A 15,154-nucleotide genomic window follows, 5' to 3' on the forward strand; every position below is an offset into this window, starting at 1 on the left:
CACACATCTGGTTGATAATCTTTGTAAAACAAAGATTTGAATTTGCCATTTTCTTCTATAAACATTTATAATTTTCCCATTGCCTAAAAGTAATATCCAAATTCCTTTCCAAGTTTAGTGGTCTTCGATTTTCAAGGTCTCCTTTTGACCATTTCCCAAATATTCTTCTCTTTATCCAACTAATTATTTAGCCACTGTTAGTTACCTAAAAATAACATGTTCTTTCATGCCTCTGTGTGTTTATCCATTTAAATCCTCTTGGATGGCCTTTTTACCACATTATGTTCCCGAATATATTCTCAAGATAGAACTTAGACACAAGTTCTCTGAACTTCCATGAATTATTTTTTCATTGTACTTGTACACTCTTAATTCATACTAGTGTTATATTTCTTAGCTTTTTATATTATACTTACTTATCCTTTCCATTTGACTAATAAAGAACATAAATATAAATAAATCTTATTTCTATTTATATATTCCTAACTTAAACATTTGTTGAAGATGTAAATGGATATTACAAGGAAAGAAATATCACAGTTTTTGGATGGTCCTAAATATTAAAAGTTTTATTTTTCATCCTTAATTTCTCTTTTTCAATTTCTTTGTAAAATATCATTTAACATTCACACATAGAAAACAGAACTATATCTAAACTTTTTCATATTCATTATTCAGAAACTCTGCAGTGAATATCAAAATCAGGCGAAGAATGGAATACTTTTCTGTACCAGAGAAAATGACCCTATTCGTGGTCCAGATGGGAAAATGCATGGCAACTTGTGTTCCATGTGTCAAGTCTACTTGTGAGTATAGATTTTTTAGAATGTCAAAGAAAGAAGGGATCTTGCAAGTAATTTAATAGAAACAGCTTGCTTCGTAGATGGGGAAACCGTGGCTCAAGACAGGGAAGTGAGTTGAATATGTTACATGGAAAAGATCAGTAATAGAGCTGGGAGTAAGTACCTAGAGTTGTTGGTTGTAAGAAGCCTTGTTCCTCTGGCACTCCCTCTTTTAGCACTGGCATGTCCTGACAAACATGAACTTGTGCAAATATTAGTTGCTCCCTCGCTCCTGAAACTTCACGTTAGCTAGCCTGTTTTAGCAATTTATAGGTATCTCATCTTCCATGGGAGTTAAGAGTCCAAAGGTCGTGCTTAATGTAGAAATGGAATAAAGTCAAATTTCCCATGAAACAACACAAAACTCCTATAAAATTACAATGGGTATTATTTTATATAATGTAATGTTTCTCAAAAAGTTAGAATGGACAGTTTTCTTTCAAAATTTAAGAAACCTCTTACTTTTTTTTGGTTGAGCTCAAATTAAGTATTTAACTTACATTTAGAATCTATGGCTTTTTTTGTTTTGATTGACAACTACATATGGTTGTAATATCACCAGTTAACTGCACATACTGTGCAATTCCATTGTACAAAGCAAATTTAGGCTTATTTGTTTTATCAGTATATGGAAATTATTGTGTGTGTGTGTTTTTTTTTTCACATCTTGTCCTTTAGATGAAACAGCTATGAGTAAGCAAAATATTTAAGCTTAAAGCAAAGCTAGGGTACACATGGTGTGGTAGATAGACCATGGTCTTGAGGGAGGAGACCTTGCTTGTAGTCATATCCTGAGATGTAGCCAAGGCCCCCTCTACCTCTCATCTTCTCTAATTAACAAGGGGATGAGTAGATGTGCTTTGTTAAGGCGACTTTCAGCCTTCAGGTTATGTCACCATGATTTTAGTTTCAGTGCCTCTGTTATGAACATTAATGATGCTCCCTTTCTTATTATAGGCAACAAAGCTAATTTACAGAAAGCAAGTTTCCCAGATCCGCTATTGTCTTTCTTTCAACATTAAAAAGACACTTTGAAGAAATAATAGCACCATACTATCCTGGAGGATATTTTGTTGCTTCTCATTGATACATAGTGATAAAGGGACAAAATTGCTCCAGTCTAAGGAGGGAGAACAGTTAACAGTGCAAGGCTGTGGAGAAATCATGGCATGTGTTTGTTCCTAATGGATCTGCTTCTTTTTCCCTCTTATTCAGCCAAGCAGAAAATGAAGAAAAGAAAAAGGCTGAAGCACAAGCTAGAAATAAAAGAGAATCTGGAAAAGCAACCTCATATGCAGTGAGTGGAATCCATCCGAAAAATCCTACTTGGTGCTATAATTTGAACAAATTTTAAGAGCCTAAAGGGTGAGATTTTGCCCTGCAGAAATCCCCAGAATGTCCTAACTCTTCAATCTGGGGATGGCATTGAGATAATTTATATGGGAAGATTGATCTATTCTTGCCGATTCAAAACTAACTCTGCAAAAAAACAAAACAAAACAAAACAAAACAAAACAAAAAAACAAAAAACAACCGCACACACAACAACAAAAAAACAGTTGTTTAAAAGCTGAAGAACTGAGTTGTACTTCTAGTTTTATCACTTACAGAGTGTTAGCTTTTGCCAACTACTTTCCAGAGAAATTCTACATGTATGCTTTCTACATAAGAGTTTCTGATATTTCATGTCTAATTTGATATGAAAATACCTTGATTGCCCCCCCAAAGCATGATTTTTATTCCTGAAATATTACAATATTAGTTTCCAAAGCCTTAGCTCACTTATCATCCCCAATAGTTTTGATGATAAAAGTCCCTTAACTTTCCCTCTGGATTCTATCCTTTCCCTTGTCCAACCAATCTCCCTAACATAGTTTGAGTAACTTTCAAAATGTAAATAAGATCATAATACTGCTCTGATTAAAACCCACAAGCAGCTCATACAGGATATGCTTTAATCCCATCATCTCTCCTCTTATTTGTACCCTTATCTCCATTCAGAAAATCATGCTCTGCTATGTGCCATGGCTTTTCCTACCTGTGTTTTACAGCTAATTTTATTTTCATAAACCTGTGTGCATATTTCCCAATTCATTTTTTTCGCTCAGTCAAATCCTATTTACACTTCCACAGTCTCACCTAAGTTGTTCTTGCTCCCTGACATCTTCCCTGGTTTCCACAGTCAGATTTCATGGTTCCAGTCTATGAGTTCTCAGATTTCTTGTACCCTGTATGTTTGTACTTATTTTATTCTGTTTAGATTATAGTGGAATTTGCTTACATATTGCATATATTACATTGAGACATTGTACTATGCTTTATTTTTTCCTATCTCTTAGCATATGATGTTTTTCTTGTTGTTGAATTGGATTTTACATCTCAGAAAAACACAGTTAAAATCCTCTGCTCAAGGAGCTGTAGCATTAGTTTCTGCCAATGCAGATGTTTGAACCTTCTGCTTTAAGTAGAAATGAAATATATGGCCACCTTACTTCTTCTGTCTTGGCAGGAGCTTTGCAGCGAATATCGAAAGCTTGTGAGGAATGGAAAACTTGCTTGCACCAGAGAGAATGATCCTATCCAGGGCCCAGATGGGAAAGTGCATGGCAACACCTGCTCCATGTGTGAAGTCTTCTTGTGAGTAGCCCTGCAGCTGGAAACATGAGGAATGATTTTGTTCTTTCTATTTCATTTCCATGTTCAATCATGGGAGGGCCACTTCAACATAAGAATGAAAGAAATAAAGAATATTTAGAGAAACTGTCTGGAGACATGTATTTGAAAATCCATGTCCTTTGAAGATTGTTAAGACTTCACACTTAAGCAAGGAGACAGTCACAATCTTGAAATATTCAAGTAGTTTTGGTTTTTAAGTGTGGAAACAGGACAAGTTCTAACTTATCTCCATGAATAAAAGTGAGGCCAATGGACCAATGGATGAAAGCCCTGGAAGACAGGTTCCAAATGGACTCCAGGAAGAACTTCCTAACACTCTGAGGATTTCAAAGATGGATGATTTACCATGCAATTCCAAGGATGATATAAGTACAGGCTTTACAGGCAGATTAAAGCAAAGGCTTGAGAGTCATTAGAGATACAGTAATGAGCGCTGGAAATTTAGAAAGCCATCTCTGGACTAGGGTTTAAATCCCAAGTCTGTACCTATTATTTCTACATCTTCAGGCGAGTTATGCATTCTGTCAGTCAGTTTATTTGTATGCTGGGGCTAAAATAGTAGTTTTATAATGCGATTGTGAGGATTTCACAGTGCAAGCACGGGGTTAGGCACATCACATTGAAACAATTTAATCATAGTTAAGTGTAAAATTAAATTACATTTGAGATCACTTCTAATATGGAGATTTGATGATTTTTACTCATCTCTTCTTAACCATCCTTTTTTAGCCAAGCAGAAGAAAAAGAAAAGAAAAAGAAGGAAGGCGAATCAAGAAACAAAAGAGAATCTAAGAGTACAGCTTCCTTTGAGGTGAGTGTATCTCCTCCAACAACTCAGAGGGATATGACCCTGAGGATCCACAGATCATGTTCACGGAACACATACATTCCTTAAAACTGCATGAAACAATTGTATAGTTTGTGTTTTCATGTGTATTTACATGTGTGCAGTTATACATATGCATATGTGACTATTTCTTGGTTGATGGGTTCATTGTTTTTATCACTTAAAAAATCCATGCTTTCAAAGTTAATCATTCTAAAATAAGCCAATTGCTAATCCTCATTTAAGAAAAACAGTACAAGCTTTAGCTATTTTTGCAATCTGATTCAACCCATGTTCAACACCTTCAACTTCCCTCCTTAATTTCACAGGAGTTGTGTAGTGAATACCGCAAATCCAGGAACAACGGACCACTTTTTTGCACCAGAGAGAATGACCCCATCCAGGGCCCAGATGGGAAAATGCATGGCAACACCTGCTCCATGTGTGAGGTCTTCTTGTGAGTAGAGCAGTAGCCCCATAGCATCTGAGGATTGAGCAGTGGGAATTTCCATGGGAAGTTTTCAAACCATTGTGAATAATACATGTTCTTCTTCAGTGTAGCTTTCAGTTTTGGGTGTCATATTTAAATGGACTAAAAACAAACAACAGCAGCAATAAAACAAGTGGAGGCTTTCTATTATGATATAAAGAGATGCACAATAAGCCAGACACAGAAAAACGTATAATGTGTGACCTCTCTTATATGTGGGATCTAAATAAAGCTGACTAATAGTAGAGAGTAGGATGGTGCTTACCAGAGAATGAGGGTAGATAAGGGTGAGGGTTGGGAATGAGGAAATGTTAATCAAAGGGTGCAAAGTTTTAGTTAAGCAGGAGGAATAAGTTTATAGGATGTATTGGACAGCATGGTGACTACAGTTAATAATAATGTATCGCATATTTCAAAAATATTAAAAATGTAAATTATAAATGCCCTTACACCTTCCCAAAAAAGATAAGTATCAAGAGACAACTATGTAAATTGGTTGATTCAATCATCACAATGTATGCATATACCAAAACATTACACTGAATTCAATTAATATGTGCAATTATTATTTGTCAAGGAAGAACACAAGTTAAAAAAGTGAAGTGCAGAATAATTTCTTCTATGGCATTTAAAAAGTAACCTAGAATCATTCACCCAGAGAAGAGAATACTTCATGATAACTATACTAATTGCTTTTAGCCTTTTGAAAACATTCTCAGATGAAATAGGAAATACATGTGATTACATGTAAAATATTACAATGCATGGAAAATTTATGAGATTTTTTGTTCACTATCTTTCTTCCTACTTATTCTATGTAATTTTAAGGAATATAATTAAAATAGAAAAGAGCTATGGGAAGAAAGATTTGGGCTCATGATGAAGATTGACTTTGTAATAAAGCAGAGAAAGACAAGAATGGAGATTTTATTATGTAGGAGTTGAGAGTCTATTTATAGGGTGCCTAAAATAGGTCTTTAGAATGAATGTCATGGTATGGCCGGCCCTTCAAAAGTGTGACTAGGCTTTTCTTAAACTCTTGATTTTTTACTAAAAATAACCCCATTTTATTTCCCATGTGCCAAGAATCTTAGAAAGGACTTAATTTATTTAGTCTTCCCATATAGAAAGTAGTATAATCCAGTATATTTTCCCATAGCATTTGAGGCTTGGAGCACTAAAAATCTATTAGAAGGAAAATTAAGATGATGACCATATAATGTCACAGCAAATGTTGAATGCATATAATTATATGACACTTGCTAAGAGCTTTGCTACCTAATCTCACTTAGTCTTCACAACAACCACATGAAATAGATGAAACCAGATAAAAAGCAAAAACAAAAACAAAACTAAGGCCCAGAACAGTTGAGAATGATGGAAAAGTCAGGATAGGATATGGGACTTATAGATGAAGAAAAAGTTAATGTATTTCTTGATGTGGGATATAATCACTTAGCAAGGCCTTTCGACCTGTTTTTTGTTCTCCCTTACATTAATCTTTCAGTAGCAGGAAACTAATTCTGCCACTTAGTGGTTATCTTTGCTGCCTCCTCTGACAATTTTCCATTGAAGAAAGAAAATGCTGTTTAAATGTTTTAGTCAACTTAGACTTGTGATAAAGGTTAGATCAGTTTTCATATAAAGATGTATGAACAATCCCATAATTTTGGATCTATTTTAGTCAGTTTATTTCATAAATATATAAATTCTTTATTGAAAAGAAATAACCTTTATCACCTCATGTTTTATAGATATGTTAACAAAGGTGACTGATTTTTTTGAGAATTATTCTGTTTTTCACACTTTCATACCATGTGAAAAAAATCTTTTCAATTTTCAAAAAGTTTTAGTTTGATCTATGTGCAAGTCTTTTGTTGATTGGGACACATTAAAACATTTTCACAAATTAGGTAATTTTTTTCTACATTTTGAACTATTTGTGTTATCTATCTAATTATGTTGTAGATCCAATCCACGAAGCTCAATTTGCAACACTGTTAGTTATCCAAAATGTAACAGCTATCACTTTCAGTTCATTTCCATCATATGCCTAGCTTTGGAAGGAAAGTTTCCTTTCAATAATGACAATAATGATGATGTCAAACCCTTATAACAATTGTACCAATTGTTTTATTATGTACCAGGTATTGTTCTAATTGCATTACATGTAGCAACTCATTTAATGTTCATAACATTCCAATAAGAAAGGTACTTTTATTACCTCTTCTATTTCTCCTTCACACACACTTAAAGATGAGGAAAGCACAGAGAAGTTAAGGTACTTCTTGTTTTCCTTATAGAATTTGGCTCCAGGGTCTTTCTTCTTAACCACCACACTATACTGCCTCTCAGAAGATAAAATATTACCTCTCTATAAAGAGTAATCACACATGCAAAAGAATCAGCAAATAAGAAAGAACTATTGCAGTACATATACTGGGAAGTTAAACAGGTTTACTCCCTAATTCAGGGGCTTTCTCTTGCACACCATTCTCTTGAGGTAGAGTGAACCATAATTGTTTATTGTCTAATAAAATTATAAATTACTATGGGTGGATATTTGTCATTGTTTGAGAATAGTCAAAACAATAAATGATCTAGCTATGAAAGTTAAGGATCTATTCTACTATATAAAGATCCATTTCTGGCCGGGCACAGTGGCTCACACCTGTAATCCCAGCACTTTGGGAGGCTGAAGCAGGCAGATCATGAGGTCAGGTGTTGGAGACCAGCCTGACCCACATGGTGAAACCCCATCTCTACTAAAAATACAAAAAAATTAGCCGGGCATGGGGGCACGTGCCTGTAATCCCAGCTACTCAGGAGGCTGAGGCAGGAGAATGGCTTGAACCCGGGAGGTGGAGGTTGCAGTAAGCCGAGATCGCGCCACTGCACTCCAGCCTGGGTGACGGAGTTAGACTCCATCTCAGAAAAGAAAAAAAAAAAAACAGCAAAGATCCATTTCTTCTCTCTTTTTTCTTTTCGGTTTCTTACAGTCAACAAGAAGAAAGAGCAAAAGCAAAGGCTAAAAGAGAAGCTGCAAAGGTAATAATCTCAGGAATGCTGATGCTGTGTCCTGACATTTTTCATTTCTTTGCAATTCTTTACTTATCTCATTAGAATAAATGTTTTCTGCTTAATTTTCATGCCTGAAACAAATGAAGAACATTTTTAACCTGAACAGAAAGGGTCTTGCTTAGAAGTGTCCAGGGTACCAATTTTATTTCATAATTATTCAAATTTTGAGATTTATTTCATAAAAAGTGGAGTGTTAAGTTTTTGTAAGGAATTTTCCCCATATTTGGCTTTTATTAGATTTCTCTTGTTAGAGTATTAACTTATGCCATTTACTAATTTCAATTTACATTATTCATATCTCTGTTATTTGAAATAGAGAGTATAAGATCTCAATCATTCTAATTTACAAAACGAAAGCACATATATTATCATATTTGAGCTTTGTCACCACCCAGCTATGGAGCAAGTAGTAGTTTTCTTGCACCCAATTAAGTTCATTAAGTAGGGCCTCTGACTTTCCAGTTATTTTTAGTCCACTCTCCATGCTTTTATAATTTTATGCATAGCAGAGCCAAATTTATCTGTGTGGAAATGTTGAATTATTCTCATGTAATAGCTACATACAAGATTTATCTTTCTTTATTTTCTTTCTTTCCTTCTTTCTTTCTTTCTTTCTTTCTTTCTTTCTTTCTTTCTTTCTTTCTGTCTGTCTGTCTGTCTTTTGTTGAGATGGAGTCTCGCTGTGTTGCTCAGGCTAGAGTGCAGTGGTGCAGATCTAGGCTCACTGCAACCTCCACCTCCCGGGTTCAAGTGATTCTCCTGCCTCAGCCTCTCTAGTAGCTGGGGTTACAGTCGCGTACCACAACGCCCAGCTAATTTTTTTTTGTATTTTTAGTAGAAACGGGGTTTCACCATGTTGACCAGGCTAGTGTGAAACTCCTGACTTTAAGTGATTCACTCACCTTGGCCTCCCAAAGTGTTGGGATTACAGGTGTGAGCCACCGCACCCAGCCTGTTTATTCTATTTCTTAACAATAGCCACAACAGTACACACCTCATCATTACTTGGGGAAAAGTTGACACAGTTTAAAATTTACCTTCTTACTGACTCATTTTTTTTTTAAATAAGTCTTTCTGCTAGGTGAAACTATCTTTTCATTGATCATTTAGAATTGAAAATTTGTTTTTATCCATTATGTTTGATCAGCTGCTAAATCCTCTTAGATATTTCCAGTGATATTAACATATTCCCCCTTCTCTCCACTCCTATTTTTACTCCCTTGCTTCAAATCCACATCTCCCATTCCTAGTTTTAAATTTTTTTAAATCAATTTACTTCCAGAAATATGTCAGTTTCTCTAGGGATCAAACTTATTCTGTTCTCTATTTATAAAGATATGTCTTTTTACATTTATTTATTTATTTTTGAATCAGGTCTTACTTTGTTGCCCAGGCTGTAGTGCAGTGGTGCAATCAAAGCTCACTACAACTTCAAACTCCTGGGCTCAAGTGATCCTCCCACCTAAGCCGCATGAGTAGCTGGGACTACAGGCATGCACCACCATGCCTGGCAATTTATTTTATTTTATTTTTATTTTGAATTTTTCTGTAGACAGAGTTTTGCTGTTATGTCCAGGCTTGTCTTGAACTCTTGGGCTCAAGCACTCCTGTGGTGACCTCCTAAAGTGTTGGAATTACAGGTGTGAGCCACCATACCTGGACAAAATATATATGTACTTCTTAGGTTAAGCAAGTTTTTTTTTCCTTTCTCAGACCCCTAAAGACAAACCACAAGTGAGCAATATTTTCATTTCCTTCAAGGCTTCTCATCTAAGCCTGCCTATGGAATCTTCCCACCTCTGATCTTTCCCAGCTTTTATAGACCATGGTATGCAACACAACACACACATGTATGTTTTTGATGATAAATAATTTCAGATTTGCTATAGTGCTGGGACAATATACTTGTTGACGACCGAAGCTTTGTAAATACTTACTGATTTACGACTACATGTTATCACTTTTCTTTTTACTTTTTACTCTACATTACGTATTCCTCATAATAAGAAAAGATGCAGGAAGGATAGAAAACTATTCTGAGAAAATATTTTCTTCATTTCCCAGGAAATCTGCAGTGAATTTCGGGACCAAGTGAGGAATGGAACACTTACATGCACCAGGGAGCATAATCCTGTCCGTGACCCAGATGGCAAAATGCATGGAAACAAGTGTGCCATGTGTGCCAGCGTGTTGTGAGTGTCCACCCCATCTCTCCCACTGAATTTCTTCACCCACGATCGCCCCTGAGTCTCAGATCCTTCATGCATGTGCAGAGTATAGACCATGGGTTATATGTTAGAAAGGTTTAAAAGCAGATGGATGAGACATTAAGTAATATTGAATCATAAAGTGACAACACTATTCTTTATTCAATTATCCTTCTATTTTCTAATTAAGTCAAGGGAAAAGCCTCAATTTAATGCTTTTCTTTAAACACTTGATAAACTTCATTTGTAAAAAAGAGAGAGCAGAAGTTTCATGATTTGGATTGGGTGATCTTTTTGATGTCCTTCCCACTCCTGACATTTTATGATTTGTTAGTCTATTCAGATAGGAGCTAAGGAAAAGCCAGCTGGATGGAAGTCTGTGGGATCAGTACATAAAGACTATTAAAATAGCCTGAACAAGAAATGGAATAGGGAGGATTGTTATTTATCCTTTCAAGGACATTATTGTATAATGCATACATTCATAAGTGGCTTAGTGTGGAGTAAAACCTTTAGGAAACGGGTTCATACTCTAAATGTTTACTAAAACGTCTCCCTGTTATGCCAGGTTCAGGGCCTTCTAAGGCCTTTGTTTTGCTGAGTGGTGTAGGTAAGCCTGTGACCACAGCTCCATACTGTGGGACAATATAGAAGTTAATTATTATCACTTCTAATTCTCTTCCTTTTTAGGTTCTTAATCTGCTCTTGAACTTAATCCTAAAATAAATACTGAGAAAAAGACTTATTTAAATAATACCTATTGAGGTGCAAAGTTAATGCCTCCTAACTTTCACATGTCTTGATCCAACCTGAAGTGGATGCATACAATTCCCTAAAAGGAGAGGTTGACAGAGTAGAGCACTAGAAGAAAAGTGGCCTGAAATTCAAGAAGCCAGGGTTTTTCTCTCACCCGTTCAATTTGCTGGTGTTGTGGTAATGACTAAATGTAGTAAATGGTAAGGATTTTCCAGCATTAACATGCTATATGTCAGTAGAAAATGGCAAGAATACCAGAATATTAGGCTTGTGTTCGACCCCCAAAGATTAGCGGTTGAATCTAACTGGACTTGAATCACTAGTGCAATCCAAACCTTGAATTTCAACTTCAATGTTAGCTCCATTGAAATAATATTTAAAATTTTTAGTTTATTGTAAAACATGGTTTATCTCACTTAGCATCACCCTTTGCTTTTATCACTGATATGGTAGTTACTTGGAGAGGAAAAGTTTAACAAGTGAAATAAAATCAAGACAATCGTAGCTTTATTCAGAATGTTAATTAAAATTAGCAACCTACGAAAAATAAGATTGCCTGAGGGCCACGGACTGATAAAGATGCATGCTTGTTTTATAATTATTCCTCTTTATAGGGGTAATGTAAACAACTAAATTTATCTCTACTATTGGTCAAAGCAAAAGCACCTCTTAGACTAGATAAATTTGTATTGAAGATTGAATCTGACTACTGGTTTGGAAGATCCTTATTCCTTTTCAAAATGTACTGCCAAAAAGAGTAAGGAATCATATTCAGCCTATATCTTCTTTTTCTATTACAGCAAACTTGAAGAAGAAGAGAAGAAAAATAATAAAGAAGAAAAAGGGAAAGTTGAGGCTGAAAAAGTTAAGAGAGAAGCAGTACAGGTAGTTGTCTGAGATCATCAGAGTCACATAAATATTCAGTGATCACTCTCCCTAGGCAGGGCTCCTACTCCCTCCCCGTCATTCCAGTATTCTTACTGACTTTGCAAACTGGAAAAAATGTGTTTGGATCCCCATATACAAGAGTACTCACCTTTCCTTATTCAATTTATTCACACTAAATCTATTAATTGCTCGTGCAGTAGAGAGATCAATCACCATTTTCTCCCCTGATTGTGTCAATTATATTACCGAAGAAAGAAGTGTATATAGATTGTAATCTTACTGTCTGAATGCAAATTAATAGAGACAGATGTTCAGATTTTTCTCAAGTACATTTTTGAATATGGGTGTTTACCTTAAAAACAGCAACAACTAGGTTTTTATCCCACTTAATTCTCTGTAAGATTTTGAGGAGATAAATGCATCTCTGAGTCTTGAGTTTGCATTCTTTAACATCTCACATGATAGTGATAATGATAATTGTACATTCATTGCTACTGTATGCATCATGGCATAAAGTTTTATGACTGATATTTGTAGTAGCCATTGAAGGTACATATTATTATCTGTATTTTATAGAAGAGGACTTGGAAACTGACATAAGAAGTTAAGAAATATATTTAGTTATATATAATGCAATTATATACTAATATATTATTTACTATGTGTTAACATAAACATTATATGATAAAAATAATATCATATATAATTATAATTATATGTAGTTAGTAACTTGAGAACCAAGAATTGAACCACAAGTTCTGGCTTTAAGCCCCATGATGCACATCAGATTTTACATGCTTCTGCCATTTGTATTATTCCTGCAGACTATGCCTTAGGTCCTCATTATTCATTTTTGTCTTTGTGTGATTTAGAATATCTAATTTCTACTGCTCTTACCTTTGCTCTCTACAATCTACTCTCAACTCTTAAGCCAAAGTAATTATTTAAAACCATAAGGCAGGTCATGCTACCCAGTGACTTCTCATCTCACTCAAAGTAAAAATCAAGGTCCTTGTAGTGTCTGGAAGTGCCATACGCGGTCTGATCCCTGACACTTTTCACAGGTCACATTTCCTATTATTCTACATTGTTCTCCATGTGCCAGTTATACTGGCCACCTTTTGGTTTCTTGGACATCCCAAGCATTGATTCATGGCTTTCCATCATGTGGTCACAAAAACAATGTGGTTAGAAAACTGGACTCTAGGCTCAGACTGCCAGGGTTCAAATTCTTGCTTCATTTCCCTACCAGTAAGGTCCTACAGTTAACATCTTTGTATATTAGCTTTCTCACTTATAAGATAAGGACATTATTATTATGTATATTATTTTTATGAAGGCCCAAGAAACTTATTAATGTGTAACAGCACAGTGTCACACATATCTTAAGTAGTCACTCTGTAATATTATATTTATTGCTGTTAATGTCATTATTGGTCTAATCTCATTGTCCAGTGGGGTGTTCCACATTGGACAGTTCACCAATTCTTCAACATACAATGAACTTTACCTTCTATATTCCATTACTCACAGTCAGAATATCCCTCTTGTCTAAAAAAATTCTGGTCACTTTTCACGGCTCAGATTGTGTGTTAACTGCTCCCTAAAGATTTTCCCATCTGTGCAATATACTTAAGAACTCTATCACTTGATATGCCAACAATTTAAAAAATATTTTAGTTATATCATTCATTTTATTATGACTTATAGTTGCCTCTACCTGTTTTCTTCAAAGAAATTAAAAACTCTGTATTAGTTTTCTATGGTTGCTATAACAAATTAGCACACTTTAGTGGCTTAAAACAACATAAACTTCTCTTTGTTCAACTCCCACTTATGAGAGCACATGGACACCGGGAGGGGCTGGGGGAAATGGGAAGGAGAGCATTAGGATAAATGCCTAATGCATGAGGGGCTAAAAACCTAGATGACAGGTTGATAGGTGCAGCAAACGACCATGGCACATGTATACCTATATGACAAACCTGCATGCTCTGAACATGTATCCCAGAACTTAAAGTAAAATAAAAGAAAACAATATAAAATAAAAAACAATGCAAACAACAACAACATAAACTTCTTATCTTATTTCACAGGTTAGAAGATTAAAAAGGATCTCACTTGGCTAAAATCAAAGGGTTGGCAGAGCTGTATTCCTTTCCTGGAGTCTGCAGGGGAAAATCCATCTCTCTTTCTCCAGATCTAGAGCCTGCCCATGTTCCCTGGTTCTTGGACCCACTTCTCCATCTAACATTACAAAACCAGCAATGTTATATCTCTCTGACTGTTCTTCTGTGGTTATATCTCCCTCTCACTCTGTCTTCCATCTCACTCTTGCAGTTTTAAGGACTGATCCTCGTGATTGAGCCTTACATTGAGCCCATTATGGCAATCCAGGATAATCTCTTCATTTCAAGGTTATTTACCTAATTATATCTGCAAAGTCCTTTTTGCTGTGTAAGGCAGCATATTCTCAGGTCTCAGGTATTAAGACTTAGATGTGTTTGGTGGAAGGGTATTATTCTGCATACTACAAATTCCTTTACCAATTTAAGAGGCCATACATTATTCTTCTCTGTATCTTTCACAGTACCTAGTGCAGAATAATATTTGACCTGAAGGTTTTCTAAGAGATAAATAACAGCAATCTATGTTCCAAATAATGTGTGACCTAGGTCTCTGAAAAGCATTTTGGCTAATATTAACCTTCAACATCACCTTTTCCATGCAATCATTATGTTTTAGTTTTTAAAGGGGTAACGTGGAGGAAGAGTTCTAGTGTTTAGTTATTGGATTCTTAAAATCTCCTTCATTTGGCAGGAGCTGTGCAGTGAATATCGTCATTATGTGAGGAATGGACGACTCCCCTGTACCAGAGAGAATGATCCTATCGAGGGTCTAGATGGGAAAATCCATGGCAACACCTGTTCCATGTGTGAAGCCTTCTTGTGAGTGAGAGGCAGCCACTCTGCTACTGAGTGTAGAAGATCAGCATTGGGTGGGCAAGAGGGGTGACATTGGAAGTTTTCTCCAGGAGGTAGATAATGAAGGCTGTCTTTGCATTGGGTTGGAAATTTACTATTATAAAGCCATATATTCAGCCCATTGACTTCTGGTGTTCTTCAATAGTCTGAGAGGTACTTGAATCACCATCACGAAAGGGCCATGTGCTAAGAGCAAAATTACCCAGGAGTTAATGGCATAAAAGGACTAGGACTTCTGTTCTCTGCAGGCATAGGTCACTGTCAAATAATCCAAAGGTGTAATCGTTAGGTGCTAATAAATTGAAAATGAGTTAATGTCTAATGATATCTTAGAAGCTTTCTGGGGAGAAGAACAACATCTTTATTTTTCAAAAGAGATATAGTCATAAAAATTTATGTGCTGG

At 35.6% G+C, this 15,154-nt stretch overlaps 1 protein-coding gene across 4 annotated transcripts in view; it reads left to right on the forward strand.

Moving 5' to 3' along the window:
• Nucleotides 1-15,154, forward strand: part of SPINK5 (serine peptidase inhibitor Kazal type 5) — a 74,110-nt gene that overhangs the window by 33,060 nt on the left and 25,896 nt on the right. For all 4 annotated transcript variants that reach the window (XM_005558174.4, XM_045394370.2, XM_065546943.1 and 1 more), the window contains 9 exons: nt 679-806; nt 2,058-2,139; nt 3,352-3,479; nt 4,248-4,329; nt 4,674-4,801; nt 7,834-7,882; nt 9,980-10,107; nt 11,679-11,763; nt 14,587-14,714. In XM_005558174.4, the coding sequence (XP_005558231.3) occupies nt 679-806; nt 2,058-2,139; nt 3,352-3,479; nt 4,248-4,329; nt 4,674-4,801; nt 7,834-7,882; nt 9,980-10,107; nt 11,679-11,763; nt 14,587-14,714 (938 nt within the window). The remainder of the gene's footprint in view (nt 1-678; nt 807-2,057; nt 2,140-3,351; nt 3,480-4,247; nt 4,330-4,673; nt 4,802-7,833; nt 7,883-9,979; nt 10,108-11,678; nt 11,764-14,586; nt 14,715-15,154) is intronic.

The sequence above is a fragment of the Macaca fascicularis genome, chromosome 6, assembly GCF_037993035.2.
Source record: "Macaca fascicularis isolate 582-1 chromosome 6, T2T-MFA8v1.1".
Classification (NCBI taxonomy): Eukaryota; Metazoa; Chordata; class Mammalia; order Primates; family Cercopithecidae; genus Macaca; species Macaca fascicularis.